A 25,000-nucleotide genomic window follows, 5' to 3' on the forward strand; every position below is an offset into this window, starting at 1 on the left:
AATTTAAGTTTTCAGATTAAAAACCTGCCGATGAGGCAGAAGTAATTGCACTCGAAAATGTTTAGACGGAACGGAGACAAAGGTGATTCTCTTTTATCGTTGGTTCATGAAACGAAATTCATGATTCAAAACTCGAAATTCGTAATTCGAAATTCGAAATTCGAAATTCGAATTCAACGAACAGCGTGTTGTTGTGTATTGCGTAATAGTGTAGTTGCGCTGTCAGTCTAGTCGCTGCCTCGCACGATGTCGGGCGCTTCCGCTTCTGCTTCTGCTTCTGCCTCTGCCTTTGCTTCTGCTTCTGCTTCTGCTTCCCGGTGAGTGTTCTCATATTAATTCAATACCACACTAACACTAACCAGCTTCGTTAGAGTTCACTTCAGTTCACTTACGTCACGCGTCGCAGACTCTGTCTGTTTGCGAACTGTCACTTTGCGAAAACTCTTCCGCGCGCCAAAACACCCCTCGCCACTGGGATGGGACGATTGCTGGGACGATTGCGGTTTCATACATTCGCGCTGTCATACCCAATGCGAAATGCATGTTCCTTTCTCGTCTCCGTCTCCGTCTCCGTCTCCGTCTCGCGCTTTAATCCTTTCAATTTTCATTCATTCAATTTCACTGCGGACGCGCGCGCGTCTTCTCATTATAATTATTTATTGCGATGCGATATTTTACAAAATGTCATATGTAAATACATATTGTGGGTCTCGACATTGCGTAGCCGTCGCGACAACTACGGGATGTAGCTGTCCAGATGGGCTGGCCACCGGACTCTCCTGCCAGTCCGTGTGGTTGCTTGTCGGCCAGTTTCTTGCTGTGGTTCTGCATTTTCTTGGGGGGCTCTCCGCTGCTTTCCATGTATGCCGGCTTTATGCGGTCTACCGATACGGTGACATTGGAATCCTTAATTCTCAGTGTGAAGAACTTCGGTCCCTTCTTCAACACTGGCTGTAACGGACCCTTGGCAGCATCGTGTCTCAGGAACACCTGATCACTGGTGTGCAGGTCTTTGTTGGTTGATCTGAAGGTTGATCTTGTTCCATGGCGCCGCGGTGGACTGGCGTTTCTCAACCTCGCCCCATTTGGGACCGCAATCTCTCTGCTAGTTCCGCTGTGTTGGGTCCTCCGTTTCGTTGTGGAGCCAGAAACTCTCCCGGTAGCCGTAGCGGTTGACCATATACCAGTTCTGCTGACGTGGCATTGAGGTCTTATCGGATACCATGCCGATCGGATCCCCAGTAACACTGTCGGTAGGGCTTCCGTCCACCCTTCGTCTTGGTGGCACATGATCTATGTGTGTGTGTATGTTTGCATGTGTGTATGTGTGTATTTGTGTGTGTGTATGTGTGTACGTATGCATGTGTGTATGTGTGTATTATGTATGTGTGTGTGTGTGTATGCATGTATGTATGTACGTATGTATGTTTGTATGTATGCATGCATGTATGTATGTATTTGTGTGTGTTTGTGTATGTGTGTATTATGTATGTGTGTATTTGTGTGTGTGTATGTATGCATGTGTGTATGTGTGTATGTGTATGCATGTATGTATGTATGTTCGTATGTATGTTTGTATGTATGCATGCATGTATGTATGCATGTATGTATGTATGTGTGTGTGTTTGTGTATGTGTGTGTTTGTGTGTGTGTGTGTATGTGTGTATTATGTATGTGTGTATGTGTGTGTTTGTTTGTATGCATGCATGTATGTATGTACGTATGTATGTTTGTATGTATGTATGCATGCATGTATGTATGTATGTATGTATGTATGTATGTATGTATGCATGCATGTATGTATGTGTGTATTTGTGTGTGTGTATGTTTGCATGTGTGTATTTGTGTGTGTGTATGTGTGTATGTATGCATGTGTGTATTATGTATGTGTGTGTGTATGCATGTATGTATGTTTGTATGTATGCATGTATGTATGTATGTATGCATGCATCTATGTATGTATTTGTGTGTGTGTGTATGTATGCATGTGTGTATTATGTATGTGTGTATGTGTATGCATGTATGTATGTATGTATGTATGTAAGTATGTATGTTTGTATGTATGCATGCATGTATGTATGTATGTATGTATGTATGTACGTATGTATGTTTGTATGTATGCATGCATGTATGTATGTATGAATGTATGTACGTATGTATGTTTGTATGTATGCATGCATGTATGTATGTATGTATGTTTGTATGTATGTATGCATACATGTATGTGTGTGTGTTTGTGTATGTATGTACGTACGTATGTGTGTATTTGTGTGTGTGTATGTTTGCATGTGTATATTTGTGTGTGTGTATGTGTGTATGTATGCATGTGTGTATGTGTGTATTATGTATGTGTGTGTGTATGCATGTATGTATGTATGTACGTATGTATGTTTGTATGTATGCATGTATGTGTGTGTGTGTGTATGCATGCATGTGTGTATTATGTATGTGTGTATGTGTATGTATGTGTGTATGTGTATGCATGTATGTACGTATGTATGTATGCATGTATGTATGTATGTGTGTGTGTGTGTTTGTGTATGTGTGTATTATGTATGTGCGTATTTGTGTGTGTATGCGTGTATGTATTTATGTATGTACGTATGTATGTTTGTATGCATGCATGTATGTATGTGTGTGTGTTTGTGTATGTGTGTATTGTGTATGTGTGTGTATGTATGCATGTATGTATGTATGCATGTATGTATGTGTGTATGATTGAAGAATGAAGAATATTGAAGAACATCCTATATACATACATACATAGTAAATACTACATACGAGTACATATTGGTGAGACAAACTTTTTTGAACTCGGATCTCTGGTGGTGATTTTTGGCAACGCGTTAGACCTTTAAAAAATTGGCGATTTTTGAAGATGTTTATGTAAACAATTCTACTCGGCAAACCCAAACCCAAACGAACGTTTAGTTTAGTACCACCACCAATAATATATGATCTACATAGAATTAAGTACCTAATAACAATCACCTTTGTTTCTAATTCTACATACATACAATAATTTTAGTAGGGCATCGACACTTTTTTAAATTTTGCTTTAAATTTTGAAAAACTTTTTTAAATTTTGTTTTATTAGGTATATTTTCATATTATTGTTATTGTATAATTTGATTTTTAGAAAAGACATGAGCATCGGGATCAATATGACCGAAATTAGTGCCAATTTTGGTGACTCAACGGATTTCGAAATAGATGTGCAGCATGCACACCTTTTCTCGAAATACATGTATCGGAAGTATGTCGAACAGGAGCAATGCGATACTGTGCTAGTTGTCGGCACTGCAAGGTTAGTCTTGCTTCAAATATTTAATGTATTATGTACATATGTTAACTCGAGGTTTTATGTTTAATCTGTTTGCAGATTCAATGTACACAAGTTTATTGTTATGTGCAACAGCGACTATTTGGCGGAGCGTTTAGAAGCATCACCGGAGGAAATTGTCTTGGACGATTGGGGCGATTTTCGTCTGGACACTGTGAGCAAAGCTATTGAATACTTCTACAGAGGCAAACTCGGTGAGAATTTAAACTTCGTTCGTACGAATTAATACATATGTACTAATTAGTACTAATGACAAATTTTACAATATTTGCAGATTTGGATCCTCTTGGGGCGATCCAGTTAGTTGAATTTTCGCGAACAAACATTCACTGCTATAAACTTGAGGATTATTGCGTGTCGTTCCTAGAAAGCGCATTAAATACTGAAAACTTCTTGTTAATCGGAAATTTTGCGAAGCATTATAGTTATTTCTTATTGCTAGAAAAAACGAGAGCTTACACAACTAAAAATTATGTTGACGTATGTATATTATAATTTTAGGTCATACATACGTATGTGTATTTATATTTTTTAATATTCATGAAATCTGTCTGTCTGTCTGCATTGTAGATAATTCAAGGGAGAGCGTTTCTCGATATAAAAGCTGACCAACTGGAGGAATTGCTGCAGTCGAATGATTTAAATGTCACCACAGAAGAGCAAGTGTTTATAGGCTTGAAGCTGTGGGTTCAAAAGGACTGGGACAATCGGAAGCAGCATTTGAATGCTTTATTTAAATTTGTTAGATTTCGTCTGTTATCTAAAGAGGTAATAATATTTTTAATTTGTTTTGTATATTGTACATACATATATTACATGTAATTCTTACTGTACTTTCTTAATGTGCTTTCATATGTACATATGTATGTATGTATGTATGTATGTATGTACAATGTACTAATCATTACTTGATATAATATTTTGTTTTTAATGTGTGCTCGGCACAATAAATTTAAAAAGGTATGCGATTAATTGCTGAACGTTATAAATGTTTCGTTTCAGTTCATTTTAAACGAAGTGAAACCTCTTTGTTACAATCGTGTATGCTGTCAACAATTGTGGGATTTACTTGAATGGAATATGAGTCCAAAAAAGAGACCACGTCTATCATTGCAAAATGTAAAACCTAGAAAGAGCACACGAGGTATATTGATTGTAGGAAAACGTTCGGCAAAAGTAAGTTTAGTTTGTATGTAAATGCATATGTATGTACATAGATATATGTATATGTAATTATGTATATTTTTCAATGTTTTTTTTTTAGCTTGCCAATGAAATCCAAACAATAAGAGGAGATTTCCAGAAATGTTTGTCGTTTTACGACATGAATAAATTTTATAATCCCTTCGAGACGGTCATTCTTCGAGACCAATATTTAATAATGATTGGCGGTCTATCGAAGGAGGTGTTTATTCAATTTATTACTTAACTTTTAAATTTGTGCCGTCACGAAAGAAATGACAATAAATCGAACATTTATGTAGATTCTATTTGTTATAACAATATTTTGAAAAGTTTACTTTGGGGGATTGCAATACCGGCATTGGGTTTTTCAAAAGGTAAGTTCATTAATATTCAGCAACTCGTTTCTTTTGTTACCTTATTGTATGCAAATTTACTAACAATACAGTTATAATAATACGTGTGTATAATATTTATATTGAATAGATGTACAGTTTGGATGTTGCCACAAAGGATGTGACGGCGCTTCCACAAATGGTACATGAAAGAAAAAATTTTGCAACCGCTGTTGTCGGTGACCATGTTTTCATCTCAGGAGGAAAAAATCCCTGTTCCAATGCTGCCACTGAAGACATAGACTTACAAACGAGTGTACATAGGTTGGTTGGTTGGTGAATATTTATGATGATTTTTTAATATTGTACAATGGAATACAACTAGTTTTTACGATTTTTCAAAGGTACGATGTCAATACAAGAAACTGGGCCTATCTATCCCATATGTCGGAGTGCCGACATCTCCATGACACCGTTGCACTAGACGGTGTCATATATGCAATAGGTGGAAAAAACGACAAAGAGGTATTCCTTAATAGCATGGAAACTTTCAATGTGGCCAGGAATAGATGGACGGCCGCTCCGCCGATGGCCGAAAAGAGAGCCCGGTTTGCTGTAAGTATTGTCAGGATTTTTTTCTGAAATCGATTATGTCTACATAATCGCCATTTTACATTGTATGTATTGTATTGTATTGTATTGTCATCATTGAGAAAAATTGAATTTTGAATATTGTACATACATACATACATATATTATATATCGTTATATTCAGTCTGTTTCACTTTGTAGGCTGTTGCATTGGGAGGTTATATCTACGCAATTGGCGGCACCTGCGATATTATCAGCAATAGCAATAGCAATAGTACACACGACTCGGTAGAACGGTATGACCCGGAGGCTCAAACCTGGACATATGTTGCTAGTCTCCCTGAAGCACGGTTTGGGCATAAGGCTATCGTCCACGACGATAAAATTGTTTGCGTCGGTGAGTTGATTTTGATTTTGTAACAACCATTATTGTGTGTGTGTGTGTGTTTTTTGTATGCAAGTGATTAATATTTAATACATATTTATTTCAGGAGGTAATCACTTGTCGGTGCTAGAATACAGCCCCGATAGAGACTCGTGGACGATTATTGGATCCATTTCAACGAAACGATCCGATTTTAATATGCTAATTGCACCGATGCATTTACTGACTGGTTTTAATGTTTAATAATGAAAATGAAACTTGAATTCAAATGAGTAGTAACTTGTTTAAATGCATAACTTGTTTAATATTATGTACATATAATGTTTTCCTTTTAATGGTAACACTGTTGGCTTAAAACAGGATTTTTGTTTTGCATTTCCATTTTTATTTATTATATTATATATGTATGTACATATGTAAGTACATATATGTGGAATTATTTGTACACATTCTTTATTTCATGAAAACTATTAACAGTTCATCCTGTTCTATATTTGTAAATATAATGTCACAAATATATTTTTTTCTCAAATGAAAAGAGTGTTTTTATTTATTTCATCTTATTTTAATAAACGTTTTGTTATTAATGTGATCACGAGTGGAAACTCAATCAATCAATGAAAATAATGGTCATCATTTTTTTAAGTTAAGTAAGTATCCGGTGAACCCGAGCTACCTTTTCATTTCAAAAACAATTCAGTTAACCAGTTTTTTGCACAACTTCAAACATCAAACACCTAATCATTTTCTCTCAACAAAATAAGACGTAAAAACTTATAAACTAGGTATTTTTGTACATCCATGAGTTTTATTGGACATTAAACGAAATTCATCGCAAGGTAAAAACCTTCATCGGCAGAAGTAATTGCACTCCAAAATGTTTAGACGGAGACAAAAGTGATTCTCTTTTATCGTTGGTAAACGAAATTCATCGCAAGAGCAATAATATGCATTCAATTATGCCACGATTCTGGACAAAACTTTCCTTATTTAAGTTTTCAGATTAAAAACCTTCATCGGCATAAGTAATTGCACTCCAAAATGTTTAAACGGTGACAAAAGCGATTCTCTTTTATCGTTGGTAAACGAAATTCATCACCAGGAGTATACTTTGCGTTCAATTTTGCCACGACTTCGGCCAAAACTTTCCTTATTTAAGTTTTCAGATTAAAAACCTTCATCGGCAGAAGTAATTGCACTCCAAAATGTTTAGACGGAGACAAAAGTGATTCTCTGTTATCGTTGGTAAACGAAATTCATCACCAGGAGCATACTTTGCGTTCAATTATGCCATCACTTGGGCCAAAACTTTCCTTATTTAAGTTTTCAGATTAAAAACCTTCTTCGGCAGAAGTATTTGCACTCCAAAATGTTTAAACGGAGACAAAAGTGATTCTCTTTTATAGTTGGTAAACGAAATTCATCGCAAGAGCAATAATATGCATTCAATTATGCCACGATTCTGGACAAAACATTCCTTTTTTGAGTATTCAGATCGAAATCCTTCTTCCACAGAAGTAATTGCACTCCAAAATGTTTAGACGGAGACAAAAGTGATTCTCTGTTATCGTTGGTTAGCGAAATTCATCACCAGGAGCATACTTTGCGTTCAATTTAAGTTTTCAGATTAAAAACCTGCCGATGAGGCAGAAGTAATTGCACTCGAAAATGTTTAGACGGAACGGAGACAAAGGTGATTCTCTTTTATCGTTGGTTCATGAAACGAAATTCATGATTCAAAACTCGAAATTCGTAATTCGAAATTCGAAATTCGAAATTCGAATTCAACGAACAGCGTGTTGTTGTGTATTGCGTAATAGTGTAGTTGCGCTGTCAGTCTAGTCGCTGCCTCGCACGATGTCGGGCGCTTCCGCTTCTGCTTCTGCTTCTGCCTCTGCCTTTGCTTCTGCTTCTGCTTCTGCTTCCCGGTGAGTGTTCTCATATTAATTCAATACCACACTAACACTAACCAGCTTCGTTAGAGTTCACTTCAGTTCACTTACGTCACGCGTCGCAGACTCTGTCTGTTTGCGAACTGTCACTTTGCGAAAACTCTTCCGCGCGCCAAAACACCCCTCGCCACTGGGATGGGACGATTGCTGGGACGATTGCGGTTTCATACATTCGCGCTGTCATACCCAATGCGAAATGCATGTTCCTTTCTCGTCTCCGTCTCCGTCTCGCGCTTTAATCCTTTCAATTTTCATTCATTCAATTTCACTGCGGACGCGCGCGCGTCTTCTCATTATAATTATTTATTGCGATGCGATATTTTACAAAATGTCATATGTAAATACATATTGTGGGTCTCGACATTGCGTAGCCGTCGCGACAACTACGGGATGTAGCTGTCCAGATGGGCTGGCCACCGGACTCTCCTGCCAGTCCGTGTGGTTGCTTGTCGGCCAGTTTCTTGCTGTGGTTCTGCATTTTCTTGGGGGGCTCTCCGCTGCTTTCCATGTATGCCGGCTTTATGCGGTCTACCGATACGGTGACATTGGAATCCTTAATTCTCAGTGTGAAGAACTTCGGTCCCTTCTTCAACACTGGCTGTAACGGACCCTTGGCAGCATCGTGTCTCAGGAACACCTGATCACTGGTGTGCAGGTCTTTGTTGGTTGATCTGAAGGTTGATCTTGTTCCATGGCGCCGCGGTGGACTGGCGTTTCTCAACCTCGCCCCATTTGGGACCGCAATCTCTCTGCTAGTTCCGCTGTGTTGGGTCCTCCGTTTCGTTGTGGAGCCAGAAACTCTCCCGGTAGCCGTAGCGGTTGACCATATACCAGTTCTGCTGACGTGGCATTGAGGTCTTATCGGATACCATGCCGATCGGATCCCCAGTAACACTGTCGGTAGGGCTTCCGTCCACCCTTCGTCTTGGTGGCACATGATCTATGTGTGTGTGTATGTTTGCATGTGTGTATGTGTGTATTTGTGTGTGTGTATGTGTGTACGTATGCATGTGTGTATGTGTGTATTATGTATGTGTGTGTGTGTGTATGCATGTATGTATGTACGTATGTATGTTTGTATGTATGCATGCATGTATGTATGTATTTGTGTGTGTTTGTGTATGTGTGTATTATGTATGTGTGTATTTGTGTGTGTGTATGTATGCATGTGTGTATGTGTGTATGTGTATGCATGTATGTATGTATGTTCGTATGTATGTTTGTATGTATGCATGCATGTATGTATGCATGTATGTATGTATGTGTGTGTGTTTGTGTATGTGTGTGTTTGTGTGTGTGTGTGTATGTGTGTATTATGTATGTGTGTATGTGTGTGTTTGTTTGTATGCATGCATGTATGTATGTACGTATGTATGTTTGTATGTATGTATGCATGCATGTATGTATGTATGTATGTATGTATGTATGTATGTTTGTATGTATGTATGCATGCATGTATGTATGTGTGTATTTGTGTGTGTGTATGTTTGCATGTGTGTATTTGTGTGTGTGTATGTGTGTATGTATGCATGTGTGTATTATGTATGTGTGTGTGTATGCATGTATGTATGTTTGTATGTATGCATGTATGTATGTATGTATGCATGCATCTATGTATGTATTTGTGTGTGTGTGTATGTATGCATGTGTGTATTATGTATGTGTGTATGTGTATGCATGTATGTATGTATGTATGTATGTAAGTATGTATGTTTGTATGTATGCATGCATGTATGTATGTATGTATGTATGTATGTATGTACGTATGTATGTTTGTATGTATGCATGCATGTATGTATGTATGAATGTATGTACGTATGTATGTTTGTATGTATGCATGCATGTATGTATGTATGTATGTTTGTATGTATGTATGCATACATGTATGTGTGTGTGTTTGTGTATGTATGTACGTACGTATGTGTGTATTTGTGTGTGTGTATGTTTGCATGTGTATATTTGTGTGTGTGTATGTGTGTATGTATGCATGTGTGTATGTGTGTATTATGTATGTGTGTGTGTATGCATGTATGTATGTATGTACGTATGTATGTTTGTATGTATGCATGTATGTGTGTGTGTGTGTATGCATGCATGTGTGTATTATGTATGTGTGTATGTGTATGTATGTGTGTATGTGTATGCATGTATGTACGTATGTATGTATGCATGTATGTATGTATGTGTGTGTGTGTGTTTGTGTATGTGTGTATTATGTATGTGTGTATTTGTGTGTGTATGCGTGTATGTATTTATGTATGTACGTATGTATGTTTGTATGCATGCATGTATGTATGTGTGTGTGTTTGTGTATGTGTGTATTGTGTATGTGTGTGTATGTATGCATGTATGTATGTATGCATGTATGTATGTGTGTATGATTGAAGAATGAAGAATATTGAAGAACATCCTATATACATACATACATAGTAAATACTACATACGAGTACATATTGGTGAGACAAACTTTTTTGAACTCGGATCTCTGGTGGTGATTTTTGGCAACGCGTTAGACCTTTAAAAAATTGGCGATTTTTGAAGATGTTTATGTAAACAATTCTACTCGGCAAACCCAAACCCAAACGAACGTTTAGTTTAGTACCACCACCAATAATATATGATCTACATAGAATTAAGTACCTAATAACAATCACCTTTGTTTCTAATTCTACATACATACAATAATTTTAGTAGGGCATCGACACTTTTTTAAATTTTGCTTTAAATTTTGAAAAACTTTTTTAAATTTTGTTTTATTAGGTATATTTTCATATTATTGTTATTGTATAATTTGATTTTTAGAAAAGACATGAGCATCGGGAGCAATATGACCGAAATTAGTGCCAATTTTGGTGACTCAACGGATTTCGAAATAGATGTGCAGCATGCACACCTTTTCTCGAAATACATGTATCGGAAGTATGTCGAACAGGAGCAATGCGATACTGTGCTAGTTGTCGGCACTGCAAGGTTAGTCTTGCTTCAAATATTTAATGTATTATGTACATATGTTAACTCGAGGTTTTATGTTTAATCTGTTTGCAGATTCAATGTACACAAGTTTATTGTTATGTGCAACAGCGACTATTTGGCGGAGCGTTTAGAAGCATCACCGGAGGAAATTGTCTTGGACGATTGGGGCGATTTTCGTCTGGACACTGTGAGCAAAGCTATTGAATACTTCTACAGAGGCAAACTCGGTGAGAATTTAAACTTCGTTCGTACGAATTAATACATATGTACTAATTAGTACTAATGACAAATTTTACAATATTTGCAGATTTGGATCCTCTTGGGGCGATCCAGTTAGTTGAATTTTCGCGAACAAACATTCACTGCTATAAACTTGAGGATTATTGCGTGTCGTTCCTAGAAAGCGCATTAAATACTGAAAACTTCTTGTTAATCGGAAATTTTGCGAAGCATTATAGTTATTTCTTATTGCTAGAAAAAACGAGAGCTTACACAACTAAAAATTATGTTGACGTATGTATATTATAATTTTAGGTCATACATACGTATGTGTATTTATATTTTTTAATATTCATGAAATCTGTCTGTCTGTCTGCATTGTAGATAATTCAAGGGAGAGCGTTTCTCGATATAAAAGCTGACCAACTGGAGGAATTGCTGCAGTCGAATGATTTAAATGTCACCACAGAAGAGCAAGTGTTTATAGGCTTGAAGCTGTGGGTTCAAAAGGACTGGGACAATCGGAAGCAGCATTTGAATGCTTTATTTAAATTTGTTAGATTTCGTCTGTTATCTAAAGAGGTAATAATATTTTTAATTTGTTTTGTATATTGTACATACATATATTACATGTAATTCTTACTGTACTTTCTTAATGTGCTTTCATATGTACATATGTATGTATGTATGTATGTATGTATGTACAATGTACTAATCATTACTTGATATAATATTTTGTTTTTAATGTGTGCTCGGCACAATAAATTTAAAAAGGTATGCGATTAATTGCTGAACGTTATAAATGTTTCGTTTCAGTTCATTTTAAACGAAGTGAAACCTCTTTGTTACAATCGTGTATGCTGTCAACAATTGTGGGATTTACTTGAATGGAATATGAGTCCAAAAAAGAGACCACGTCTATCATTGCAAAATGTAAAACCTAGAAAGAGCACACGAGGTATATTGATTGTAGGAAAACGTTCGGCAAAAGTAAGTTTAGTTTGTATGTAAATGCATATGTATGTACATAGATATATGTATATGTAATTATGTATATTTTTCAATGTTTTTTTTTTAGCTTGCCAATGAAATCCAAACAATAAGAGGAGATTTCCAGAAATGTTTGTCGTTTTACGACATGAATAAATTTTATAATCCCTTCGAGACGGTCATTCTTCGAGACCAATATTTAATAATGATTGGCGGTCTATCGAAGGAGGTGTTTATTCAATTTATTACTTAACTTTTAAATTTGTGCCGTCACGAAAGAAATGACAATAAATCGAACATTTATGTAGATTCTATTTGTTATAACAATATTTTGAAAAGTTTACTTTGGGGGATTGCAATACCGGCATTGGGTTTTTCAAAAGGTAAGTTCATTAATATTCAGCAACTCGTTTCTTTTGTTACCTTATTGTATGCAAATTTACTAACAATACAGTTATAATAATACGTGTGTATAATATTTATATTGAATAGATGTACAGTTTGGATGTTGCCACAAAGGATGTGACGGCGCTTCCACAAATGGTACATGAAAGAAAAAATTTTGCAACCGCTGTTGTCGGTGACCATGTTTTCATCTCAGGAGGAAAAAATCCCTGTTCCAATGCTGCCACTGAAGACATAGACTTACAAACGAGTGTACATAGGTTGGTTGGTTGGTGAATATTTATGATGATTTTTTAATATTGTACAATGGAATACAACTAGTTTTTACGATTTTTCAAAGGTACGATGTCAATACAAGAAACTGGGCCTATCTATCCCATATGTCGGAGTGCCGACATCTCCATGACACCGTTGCACTAGACGGTGTCATATATGCAATAGGTGGAAAAACCGACAAAGAGGTATTCCTTAATAGCATGGAAACTTTCAATGTGGCCAGGAATAGATGGACGGCCGCTCCGCCGATGGCCGAAAAGAGAGCCCGGTTTGCTGTAAGTATTGTCAGGATTTTTTTCTGAAATCGATTATGTCTACATAATCGCCATTTTACATTGTATGTATTGTATTGTATTGTATTGTCATCATTGAGAAAAATTGAATTTTGAATATTGTACATACATACATACATATATTATATATCGTTATATTCAGTCTGTTTCACTTTGTAGGCTGTTGCATTGGGAGGTTATATCTACGCAATTGGCGGCACCTGCGATATTATCAGCAATAGCAATAGCAATAGTACACACGACTCGGTAGAACGGTATGACCCGGAGGCTCAAACCTGGACATATGTTGCTAGTCTCCCTGAAGCACGGTTTGGGCATAAGGCTATCGTCCACGACGATAAAATTGTTTGCGTCGGTGAGTTGATTTTGATTTTGTAACAACCATTATTGTGTGTGTGTGTGTGTTTTTTGTATGCAAGTGATTAATATTTAATACATATTTATTTCAGGAGGTAATCACTTGTCGGTGCTAGAATACAGCCCCGATAGAGACTCGTGGACGATTATTGGATCCATTTCAACGAAACGATCCGATTTTAATATGCTAATTGCACCGATGCATTTACTGACTGGTTTTAATGTTTAATAATGAAAATGAAACTTGAATTCAAATGAGTAGTAACTTGTTTAAATGCATAACTTGTTTAATATTATGTACATATAATGTTTTCCTTTTAATGGTAACACTGTTGGCTTAAAACAGGATTTTTGTTTTGCATTTCCATTTTTATTTATTATATTATATATGTATGTACATATGTAAGTACATATATGTGGAATTATTTGTACACATTCTTTATTTCATGAAAACTATTAACAGTTCATCCTGTTCTATATTTGTAAATATAATGTCACAAATATATTTTTTTCTCAAATGAAAAGAGTGTTTTTATTTATTTCATCTTATTTTAATAAACGTTTTGTTATTAATGTGATCACGAGTGGAAACTCAATCAATCAATGAAAATAATGGTCATCATTTTTTTAAGTTAAGTAAGTATCCGGTGAACCCGAGCTACCTTTTCATTTCAAAAACAATTCAGTTAACCAGTTTTTTGCACAACTTCAAACATCAAACACCTAATCATTTTCTCTCAACAAAATAAGACGTAAAAACTTATAAACTAGGTATTTTTGTACATCCATGAGTTTTATTGGACATTAAACGAAATTCATCGCAAGGTAAAAACCTTCATCGGCAGAAGTAATTGCACTCCAAAATGTTTAGACGGAGACAAAAGTGATTCTCTTTTATCGTTGGTAAACGAAATTCATCGCAAGAGCAATAATATGCATTCAATTATGCCACGATTCTGGACAAAACTTTCCTTATTTAAGTTTTCAGATTAAAAACCTTCATCGGCATAAGTAATTGCACTCCAAAATGTTTAAACGGTGACAAAAGCGATTCTCTTTTATCGTTGGTAAACGAAATTCATCACCAGGAGTATACTTTGCGTTCAATTTTGCCACGACTTCGGCCAAAACTTTCCTTATTTAAGTTTTCAGATTAAAAACCTTCATCGGCAGAAGTAATTGCACTCCAAAATGTTTAGACGGAGACAAAAGTGATTCTCTGTTATCGTTGGTAAACGAAATTCATCACCAGGAGCATACTTTGCGTTCAATTATGCCATCACTTGGGCCAAAACTTTCCTTATTTAAGTTTTCAGATTAAAAACCTTCTTCGGCAGAAGTATTTGCACTCCAAAATGTTTAAACGGAGACAAAAGTGATTCTCTTTTATAGTTGGTAAACGAAATTCATCGCAAGAGCAATAATATGCATTCAATTATGCCACGATTCTGGACAAAACATTCCTTTTTTGAGTATTCAGATCGAAATCCTTCTTCCACAGAAGTAATTGCACTCCAAAATGTTTAGACGGAGACAAAAGTGATTCTCTGTTATCGTTGGTTAGCGAAATTCATCACCAGGAGCATACTTTGCGTTCAATTTAAGTTTTCAGATTAAAAACCTGCCGATGAGGCAGAAGTAATTGCACTCGAAAATGTTTAGACGGAACGGAGACAAAGGTGATTCTCTTTTATCGTTGGTTCATGAAACGAAATTCATGATTCAAAACTCGAAATTCGTAATTCGAAATTCGAAATTCGAAATTCGAATTCAACGAACAGCGTGTTGTTGTGTATTGCGTAATAGTGTAGTTGCGCTGTCAGTCTAGTCGCTGCCTCGCACGATGTCGGGCGCTTCCGCTTCTGCTTCTGCTTCTGCCTCTGCCTTTGCTTCTGCTTCTGCTTCTGCTTCCCGGTGAGTGTTCTCATATTAATTCAATACCACACTAACACTAACCAGCTTCGTTAGAGTTCACTTCAGTTCACTTACGTCACGCGTCGCAGACTCTGTCTGTTTGCGAACTGTCACTTTGCGAAAACTCTTCCGCGCGCCAAAACACCCCTCGCCACTGGGATGGGACGATTGCTGGGACGATTGCGGTTTCATACATTCGCGCTGTCATACCCAATGCGAAATGCATGTTCCTTTCTCGTCTCCGTCTCCGTCTCGCGCTTTAATCCTTTCAATTTTCATTCATTCAATTTCACTGCGGACGCGCGCGCGTCTTCTCATTATAATTATTTATTGCGATGCGATATTTTACAAAATGTCATATGTAAATACATATTGTGGGTCTCGACATTGCGTAGCCGTCGCGACAACTACGGGATGTAGCTGTCCAGATGGGCTGGCCACCGGACTCTCCTGCCAGTCCGTGTGGTTGCTTGTCGGCCAGTTTCTTGCTGTGGTTCTGCATTTTCTTGGGGGGCTCTCCGCTGCTTTCCATGTATGCCGGCTTTATGCGGTCTACCGATACGGTGACATTGGAATCCTTAATTCTCAGTGTGAAGAACTTCGGTCCCTTCTTCAACACTGGCTGTAACGGACCCTTGGCAGCATCGTGTCTCAGGAACACCTGATCACTGGTGTGCAGGTCTTTGTTGGTTGATCTGAAGGTTGATCTTGTTCCATGGCGCCGCGGTGGACTGGCGTTTCTCAACCTCGCCCCATTTGGGACCGCAATCTCTCTGCTAGTTCCGCTGTGTTGGGTCCTCCGTTTCGTTGTGGAGCCAGAAACTCTCCCGGTAGCCGTAGCGGTTGACCATATACCAGTTCTGCTGACGTGGCATTGAGGTCTTATCGGATACCATGCCGATCGGATCCCCAGTAACACTGTCGGTAGGGCTTCCGTCCACCCTTCGTCTTGGTGGCACATGATCTATGTGTGTGTGTATGTTTGCATGTGTGTATGTGTGTATTTGTGTGTGTGTATGTGTGTACGTATGCATGTGTGTATGTGTGTATTATGTATGTGTGTGTGTGTGTATGCATGTATGTATGTACGTATGTATGTTTGTATGTATGCATGCATGTATGTATGTATTTGTGTGTGTTTGTGTATGTGTGTATTATGTATGTGTGTATTTGTGTGTGTGTATGTATGCATGTGTGTATGTGTGTATGTGTATGCATGTATGTATGTATGTTCGTATGTATGTTTGTATGTATGCATGCATGTATGTATGCATGTATGTATGTATGTGTGTGTGTTTGTGTATGTGTGTGTTTGTGTGTGTGTGTGTATGTGTGTATTATGTATGTGTGTATGTGTGTGTTTGTTTGTATGCATGCATGTATGTATGTACGTATGTATGTTTGTATGTATGTATGCATGCATGTATGTATGTATGTATGTATGTATGTATGTATGTATGTATGTATGCATGCATGTATGTATGTGTGTATTTGTGTGTGTGTATGTTTGCATGTGTGTATTTGTGTGTGTGTATGTGTGTATGTATGCATGTGTGTATTATGTATGTGTGTGTGTATGCATGTATGTATGTTTGTATGTATGCATGTATGTATGTATGTATGCATGCATCTATGTATGTATTTGTGTGTGTGTGTATGTATGCATGTGTGTATTATGTATGTGTGTATGTGTATGCATGTATGTATGTATGTATGTATGTAAGTATGTATGTTTGTATGTATGCATGCATGTATGTATGTATGTATGTATGTATGTACGTATGTATGTTTGTATGTATGCATGCATGTATGTATGTATGAATGTATGTACGTATGTATGTTTGTATGTATGCATGCATGTATGTATGTATGTATGTTTGTATGTATGTATGCATACATGTATGTGTGTGTGTTTGTGTATGTATGTACGTACGTATGTGTGTATTTGTGTGTGTGTATGTTTGCATGTGTATATTTGTGTGTGTGTATGTGTGTATGTATGCATGTGTGTATGTGTGTATTATGTATGTGTGTGTGTATGCATGTATGTATGTATGTACGTATGTATGTTTGTATGTATGCATGTATGTGTGTGTGTGTGTATGCATGCATGTGTGTATTATGTATGTGTGTATGTGTATGTATGTGTGTATGTGTATGCATGTATGTACGTATGTATGTATGCATGTATGTATGTATGTGTGTGTGTGTGTTTGTGTATGTGTGTATTATGTATGTGTGTATTTGTGTGTGTATGCGTGTATGTATTTATGTATGTACGTATGTATGTTTGTATGCATGCATGTATGTATGTGTGTGTGTTTGTGTATGTGTGTATTGTGTATGTGTGTGTATGTATGCATGTATGTATGTATGCATGTATGTATGTGTGTATGATTGAAGAATGAAGAATATTGAAGAACATCCTATATACATACATACATAGTAAATACTACATACGAGTACATATTGGTGAGACAAACTTTTTTGAACTCGGATCTCTGGTGGTGATTTTTGGCAACGCGTTAGACCTTTAAAAAATTGGCGATTTTTGAAGATGTTTATGTAAACAATTCTACTCGGCAAACCCAAACCCAAACGAACGTTTAGTTTAGTACCACCACCAATAATATATGATCTACATAGAATTAAGTACCTAATAACAATCACCTTTGTTTCTAATTCTACATACATACAATAATTTTAGTAGGGCATCGACACTTTTTTAAATTTTGCTTTAAATTTTGAAAAACTTTTTTAAATTTTGTTTTATTAGGTATATTTTCATATTATTGTTATTGTATAATTTGATTTTTAGAAAAGACATGAGCATCGGGAGCAATATGACCGAAATTAGTGCCAATTTTGGTGACTCAACGGATTTCGAAATAGATGTGCAGCATGCACACCTTTTCTCGAAATACATGTATCGGAAGTATGTCGAACAGGAGCAATGCGATACTGTGCTAGTTGTCGGCACTGCAAGGTTAGTCTTGCTTCAAATATTTAATGTATTATGTACATATGTTAACTCGAGGTTTTATGTTTAATCTGTTTGCAGATTCAATGTACACAAGTTTATTGTTATGTGCAACAGCGACTATTTGGCGGAGCGTTTAGAAGCATCACCGGAGGAAATTGTCTTGGACGATTGGGGCGATTTTCGTCTGGACACTGTGAGCAAAGCTATTGAATACTTCTACAGAGGCAAACTCGGTGAGAATTTAAACTTCGTTCGTACGAATTAATACATATGTACTAATTAGTACTAATGACAAATTTTACAATATTTGCAGATTTGGATCCTCTTGGGGCGATCCAGTTAGTTGAATTTTCGCGAACAAACATTCACTGCTATAAACTTGAGGATTATTGCGTGTCGTTCCTAGAAAGCGCATTAAATACTGAAAACTTCTTGTTAATCGGAAATTTTGCGAAGCATTATAGTTATTTCTTATTGCTAGAAAAAACGAGAGCTTACACAACTAAAAATTATGTTGACGTATGTATATTATAATTTTAGGTCATACATACGTATGTGTATTTATATTTTTTAATATTCATGAAATCTGTCTGTCTGTCTGCATTGTAGATAATTCAAGGGAGAGCGTTTCTCGATATAAAAGCTGACCAACTGGAGGAATTGCTGCAGTCGAATGATTTAAATGTCACCACAGAAGAGCAAGTGTTTATAGGCTTGAAGCTGTGGGTTCAAAAGGACTGGGACAATCGGAAGCAGCATTTGAATGCTTTATTTAAATTTGTTAGATTTCGTCTGTTATCTAAAGAGGTAATAATATTTTTAATTTGTTTTGTATATTGTACATACATATATTACATGTAATTCTTACTGTACTTTCTTAATGTGCTTTCATATGTACATATGTATGTATGTATGTATGTATGTATGTACAATGTACTAATCATTACTTGATATAATATTTTGTTTTTAATGTGTGCTCGGCACAATAAATTTAAAAAGGTATGCGATTAATTGCTGAACGTTATAAATGTTTCGTTTCAGTTCATTTTAAACGAAGTGAAACCTCTTTGTTACAATCGTGTATGCTGTCAACAATTGTGGGATTTACTTGAATGGAATATGAGTCCAAAAAAGAGACCACGTCTATCATTGCAAAATGTAAAACCTAGAAAGAGCACACGAGGTATATTGATTGTAGGAAAACGTTCGGCAAAAGTAAGTTTAGTTTGTATGTAAATGCATATGTATGTACATAGATATATGTATATGTAATTATGTATATTTTTCAATGTTTTTTTTTTAGCTTGCCAATGAAATCCAAACAATAAGAGGAGATTTCCAGAAATGTTTGTCGTTTTACGACATGAATAAATTTTATAATCCCTTCGAGACGGTCATTCTTCGAGACCAATATTTAATAATGATTGGCGGTCTATCGAAGGAGGTGTTTATTCAATTTATTACTTAACTTTTAAATTTGTGCCGTCACGAAAGAAATGACAATAAATCGAACATTTATGTAGATTCTATTTGTTATAACAATATTTTGAAAAGTTTACTTTGGGGGATTGCAATACCGGCATTGGGTTTTTCAAAAGGTAAGTTCATTAATATTCAGCAACTCGTTTCTTTTGTTACCTTATTGTATGCAAATTTACTAACAATACAGTTATAATAATACGTGTGTATAATATTTATATTGAATAGATGTACAGTTTGGATGTTGCCACAAAGGATGTGACGGCGCTTCCACAAATGGTACATGAAAGAAAAAATTTTGCAACCGCTGTTGTCGGTGACCATGTTTTCATCTCAGGAGGAAAAAATCCCTGTTCCAATGCTGCCACTGAAGACATAGACTTACAAACGAGTGTACATAGGTTGGTTGGTTGGTGAATATTTATGATGATTTTTTAATATTGTACAATGGAATACAACTAGTTTTTACGATTTTTCAAAGGTACGATGTCAATACAAGAAACTGGGCCTATCTATCCCATATGTCGGAGTGCCGACATCTCCATGACACCGTTGCACTAGACGGTGTCATATATGCAATAGGTGGAAAAAACGACAAAGAGGTATTCCTTAATAGCATGGAAACTTTCAATGTGGCCAGGAATAGATGGACGGCCGCTCCGCCGATGGCCGAAAAGAGAGCCCGGTTTGCTGTAAGTATTGTCAGGATTTTTTTCTGAAATCGATTATGTCTACATAATCGCCATTTTACATTGTATGTATTGTATTGTATTGTATTGTCATCATTGAGAAAAATTGAATTTTGAATATTGTACATACATACATACATATATTATATATCGTTATATTCAGTCTGTTTCACTTTGTAGGCTGTTGCATTGGGAGGTTATATCTACGCAATTGGCGGCACCTGCGATATTATCAGCAATAGCAATAGCAATAGTACACACGACTCGGTAGAACGGTATGACCCGGAGGCTCAAACCTGGACATATGTTGCTAGTCTCCCTGAAGCACGGTTTGGGCATAAGGCTATCGTCCACGACGATAAAATTGTTTGCGTCGGTGAGTTGATTTTGATTTTGTAACAACCATTATTGTGTGTGTGTGTGTGTTTTTTGTATGCAAGTGATTAATATTTAATACATATTTATTTCAGGAGGTAATCACTTGTCGGTGCTAGAATACAGCCCCGATAGAGACTCGTGGACGATTATTGGATCCATTTCAACGAAACGATCCGATTTTAATATGCTAATTGCACCGATGCATTTACTGACTGGTTTTAATGTTTAATAATGAAAATGAAACTTGAATTCAAATGAGTAGTAACTTGTTTAAATGCATAACTTGTTTAATATTATGTACATATAATGTTTTCCTTTTAATGGTAACACTGTTGGCTTAAAACAGGATTTTTGTTTTGCATTTCCATTTTTATTTATTATATTATATATGTATGTACATATGTAAGTACATATATGTGGAATTATTTGTACACATTCTTTATTTCATGAAAACTATTAACAGTTCATCCTGTTCTATATTTGTAAATATAATGTCACAAATATATTTTTTTCTCAAATGAAAAGAGTGTTTTTATTTATTTCATCTTATTTTAATAAACGTTTTGTTATTAATGTGATCACGAGTGGAAACTCAATCAATCAATGAAAATAATGGTCATCATTTTTTTAAGTTAAGTAAGTATCCGGTGAACCCGAGCTACCTTTTCATTTCAAAAACAATTCAGTTAACCAGTTTTTTGCACAACTTCAAACATCAAACACCTAATCATTTTCTCTCAACAAAATAAGACGTAAAAACTTATAAACTAGGTATTTTTGTACATCCATGAGTTTTATTGGACATTAAACGAAATTCATCGCAAGGTAAAAACCTTCATCGGCAGAAGTAATTGCACTCCAAAATGTTTAGACGGAGACAAAAGTGATTCTCTTTTATCGTTGGTAAACGAAATTCATCGCAAGAGCAATAATATGCATTCAATTATGCCACGATTCTGGACAAAACTTTCCTTATTTAAGTTTTCAGATTAAAAACCTTCATCGGCATAAGTAATTGCACTCCAAAATGCTTAAACGGTGACAAAAGCGATTCTCTTTTATCGTTGGTAAACGAAATTCATCACCAGGAGTATACTTTGCGTTCAATTTTGCCACGACTTCGGCCAAAACTTTCCTTATTTAAGTTTTCAGATTAAAAACCTTCATCGGCAGAAGTAATTGCACTCCAAAATGCTTAGACGGAGACAAAAGTGATTCTCTGTTATCGTTGGTAAACGAAATTCATCACCAGGAGCATACTTTGCGTTCAATTATGCCATCACTTGGGCCAAAACTTTCCTTATTTAAGTTTTCAGATTAAAAACCTTCTTCGGCAGAAGTATTTGCACTCCAAAATGTTTAAACGGAGACAAAAGTGATTCTCTTTTATAGTCGGTAAACGAAATTCATCGCAAGAGCAATAATATGCATTCAATTATGCCACGATTCTGGACAAAACATGTATGTATGTGTGTGTGTGTGTATGCATGTATGTAAGTATGTTTGTATGTATGTATGTATGTATGTATGTGTGTGTGTTCGTGTATGTGTGTATTTGTGTGTGTGTATGTATGCATTTGTATATGTGTGTATTATGTATGTGTTTTTGTGTGTGTGTGTATGCATGTATGTATGTATGTTTGTTTGTATGTACGTATGTATGTATGTGTGTGTGTTTGTGTATGTGTGTATTATGTATGTGTGTATTTGTGTGTGTATGTTTGCATGTGTGTATTTGTGTGTTCGTATGTGTGTATGTATGCATGTGTGTATGTGTGTATTATGTTTGTGTATGTGTGTTTATGCATGTATGTATGTACGTATGTATGTTTGTATGTATGCATGCATGTATGTATGTATGTATGTATGTATGCATGCATGTATGTATGTATTTGTGTGTGTTTGTGTATGTGTGTATTATGTATGTGTGTATGTGTGTGTGTGTATGTATGCATGTGTGTAATTGTGTGTTTGTATGTATGCATGCATGAATGTATGTAAGTATGTATGCATGCATGTATGTATGTGTGTGTGTGTTTATGTATAGGTTAGGTTAGGTTAGGTTAGGTTAGGTTAGGTTAGGTTAGGTTAGGTTAGGTTAGGTTAGGTTCGGTTAGGTTAGGTTAGGTTAGGTTAGGTTAGGTAAGGTTAGGTTAGTTTAGGTACGTATGTATGTTTGTATGTATGCATGCATGTATGTATGTATGTATGCATGTGTGTATTATGTATGTGTGTATGTATGTATGTATGCATGCATGTATGTATGTGTGTGTGTGTGTTTGTGTATGTGTGTATTATGTATGTGTGTATTCGTGTGTTTGTATGTTTGCATGTGTGTATGTGTGTATTATGTATGTGTGTATGTGTGTGTGTGTATGCATGTATGTATGTATGTATGTATGTATGCATGTGTGTATAATGTATGTGTGTATGTATGTATGCCTGTATGTTTGTATGTATGTATGTATGCATGCATGTATGTATGCATGTATGTATGTATGTGTGTATTCTTGTGTTTGTATGTTTGCATGTGTGTATGTGTGTATGTGTGTGTGTGTATGCATGTATGTATTTATGTATGTATGTATGTTTGTATGTATGCATGCATGTATGTATGCATGTATGTATGTATGTGTGTGTGTTTGTGTATGTGCGTATTTGTGTGTGTGTGTGTGTGTATGTGTGTATTATGTATGTGTGTATGTGTGTGTTTGTATGTATGCATGCATGTATGTATGTATGTCTGTATGTATGTATGTACGTATGTATGTATGTATGTATGCATGCATGAATGTATGTATGTATGTATGTATGTATGTTTGTATGTATGTATGCATGCATGTATGTATTTGTGTGTGTGTTTGTTTATGTGAGTATTATGTATGTGTGTATTTGTGTGTGTATGTATGCATGTGTGTATGTGTGTATTATGTATATGTGTATGTGTGTATGTGTATGCATGTATGTATGTATGTATGTATGTTTGTTTGTATGCATGCATGTATGTATGTATGCATGCATGTATGTGTGTATTTGTGTGTGTTTGTGTGTGTGTATGTATGCATGTGTGTATTATGTATGTGTGTATGTATGTATGCATGTATGTTTGTATGTATGTATGCATGCATGTATGTATGCATGTATGTATGTATGTGTGTATTCTTGTGTTTGTATGTTTGCATGTGTGTATGTGTGTATGTGTGTGTGTGTATGCATGTGTGTATGTATGTCCGTATGTATGTTTGTATGTATGCATGCATGTATGTATGCATGTATGTATGTTTGTGTAAATTCTTGTGTTTGTATTTTTGCATGTGTGTATGTGTGTGTGTGTATGCATGTTTGTATGTATGTACGAATGTATGTTTGTATGTATGCATGCATGTATGTATGCATGTATGTATGTATGTGTGTGTGTGTGTTTGTGTATGCATGTATGTATGTATGTATGTATGTACGTATGTATGTATGTTTGTATGCATGCATGTATGTATATGTGTGTGTTTGTGTATGTGTGTATTATGTATGTGTGTATTCGTGTGTTTGTATGTTTGCATGTGTGTATGTGTGTATTATGTATGTGTGTATGTGTGTGTGTGTATGTATGCATGTGTGTATTTGTGTGTTTGTATGTATGCATGCATGTATGTTTGTTTGTATGTATGTACGTATGTATGTATGTTTGTATGCATGCATGTATGTATGTGTTTATGTGTGTTTGTGTGTGTGTGTATGTATGCATGTGTATATGTGTGTATTATGTATGTGTGTATGTGTGTTTGTGTATGCATGTATGTATGTATGTATGTATGTACGTATGTATGTATGTTTGTATGCATGCATGTATGTATGTGTGTGTGTTTGTGTATGTGTGTATTATGTATGTGTGTATTCGTGTGTTTGTATGTTTGCATGTGTGTATGTGTGTATTATATATGTGTGTATGTGTGTGTGTGTATGTATGCATGTGTGTTTGTATGTATGTATGCATGTGTGTATTATGTATGTGTGTATGTTTGTATGTATGCATGCATGTATGTATGTGTGTGTGTGTGTTTGTGTATGTGTGTATTATGTATGTGTGTATTCGTGTGTTTGTATGTTTGCACGTGTGTATGTGTGTATTATGTATGTGTGTATGTGTGTGTGTGTATGCATGTATGTATGTGTGTACGTATGTATGTTTGTATGTATGCATGCATGTTTGCATGCATGTATGTATGTATGTATGTGTGTGTGTTTGTGTATGTGTGTAT

The 25,000-nt window shown here is 35.9% G+C and overlaps 3 protein-coding genes across 3 annotated transcripts; all 3 read left to right on the forward strand.

Annotated features, from left to right (window-relative positions):
• Window positions 1-197: 197 nt before the first annotated feature.
• LOC143922215 (kelch-like protein 28) lies at window positions 198-6,371 on the forward strand. Its single transcript, XM_077445431.1, has 11 exons — window positions 198-317; window positions 3,140-3,307; window positions 3,383-3,537; window positions 3,618-3,823; window positions 3,914-4,111; window positions 4,346-4,519; window positions 4,608-4,748; window positions 5,012-5,184; window positions 5,265-5,475; window positions 5,653-5,848; window positions 5,943-6,371. The coding sequence occupies exons 1-11, from the start codon at window positions 247-249 to the stop codon at window positions 6,077-6,079; spliced, it is 1,830 nt and encodes a 609-aa protein (XP_077301557.1). The 5' UTR covers window positions 198-246; the 3' UTR covers window positions 6,080-6,371.
• Window positions 6,372-7,644: 1,273 nt separating this feature from the next.
• LOC143922217 (kelch-like protein 28) lies at window positions 7,645-13,821 on the forward strand. The gene is made up of 11 exons (XM_077445433.1): window positions 7,645-7,764; window positions 10,591-10,758; window positions 10,834-10,988; window positions 11,069-11,274; window positions 11,365-11,562; window positions 11,797-11,970; window positions 12,059-12,199; window positions 12,463-12,635; window positions 12,716-12,926; window positions 13,104-13,299; window positions 13,394-13,821. Exons 1-11 carry the CDS (start codon window positions 7,694-7,696, stop codon window positions 13,528-13,530), a joined length of 1,830 nt encoding a protein of 609 aa, XP_077301559.1. The 5' UTR covers window positions 7,645-7,693; the 3' UTR covers window positions 13,531-13,821.
• A 1,267-nt stretch (window positions 13,822-15,088) lies between these two features.
• Window positions 15,089-21,265, forward strand: LOC143922226 (kelch-like protein 28). The gene is made up of 11 exons (XM_077445442.1): window positions 15,089-15,215; window positions 18,034-18,201; window positions 18,277-18,431; window positions 18,512-18,717; window positions 18,808-19,005; window positions 19,240-19,413; window positions 19,502-19,642; window positions 19,906-20,078; window positions 20,159-20,369; window positions 20,547-20,742; window positions 20,837-21,265. The coding sequence occupies exons 1-11, from the start codon at window positions 15,145-15,147 to the stop codon at window positions 20,971-20,973; spliced, it is 1,830 nt and encodes a 609-aa protein (XP_077301568.1). The 5' UTR covers window positions 15,089-15,144; the 3' UTR covers window positions 20,974-21,265.
• Window positions 21,266-25,000: the final 3,735 nt, after the last annotated feature.

The sequence above is a fragment of the Arctopsyche grandis genome, unplaced genomic scaffold, assembly GCF_051622035.1.
Source record: "Arctopsyche grandis isolate Sample6627 unplaced genomic scaffold, ASM5162203v2 HiC_scaffold_806, whole genome shotgun sequence".
NCBI classification, from domain to species: Eukaryota; Metazoa; Arthropoda; class Insecta; order Trichoptera; family Hydropsychidae; genus Arctopsyche; species Arctopsyche grandis.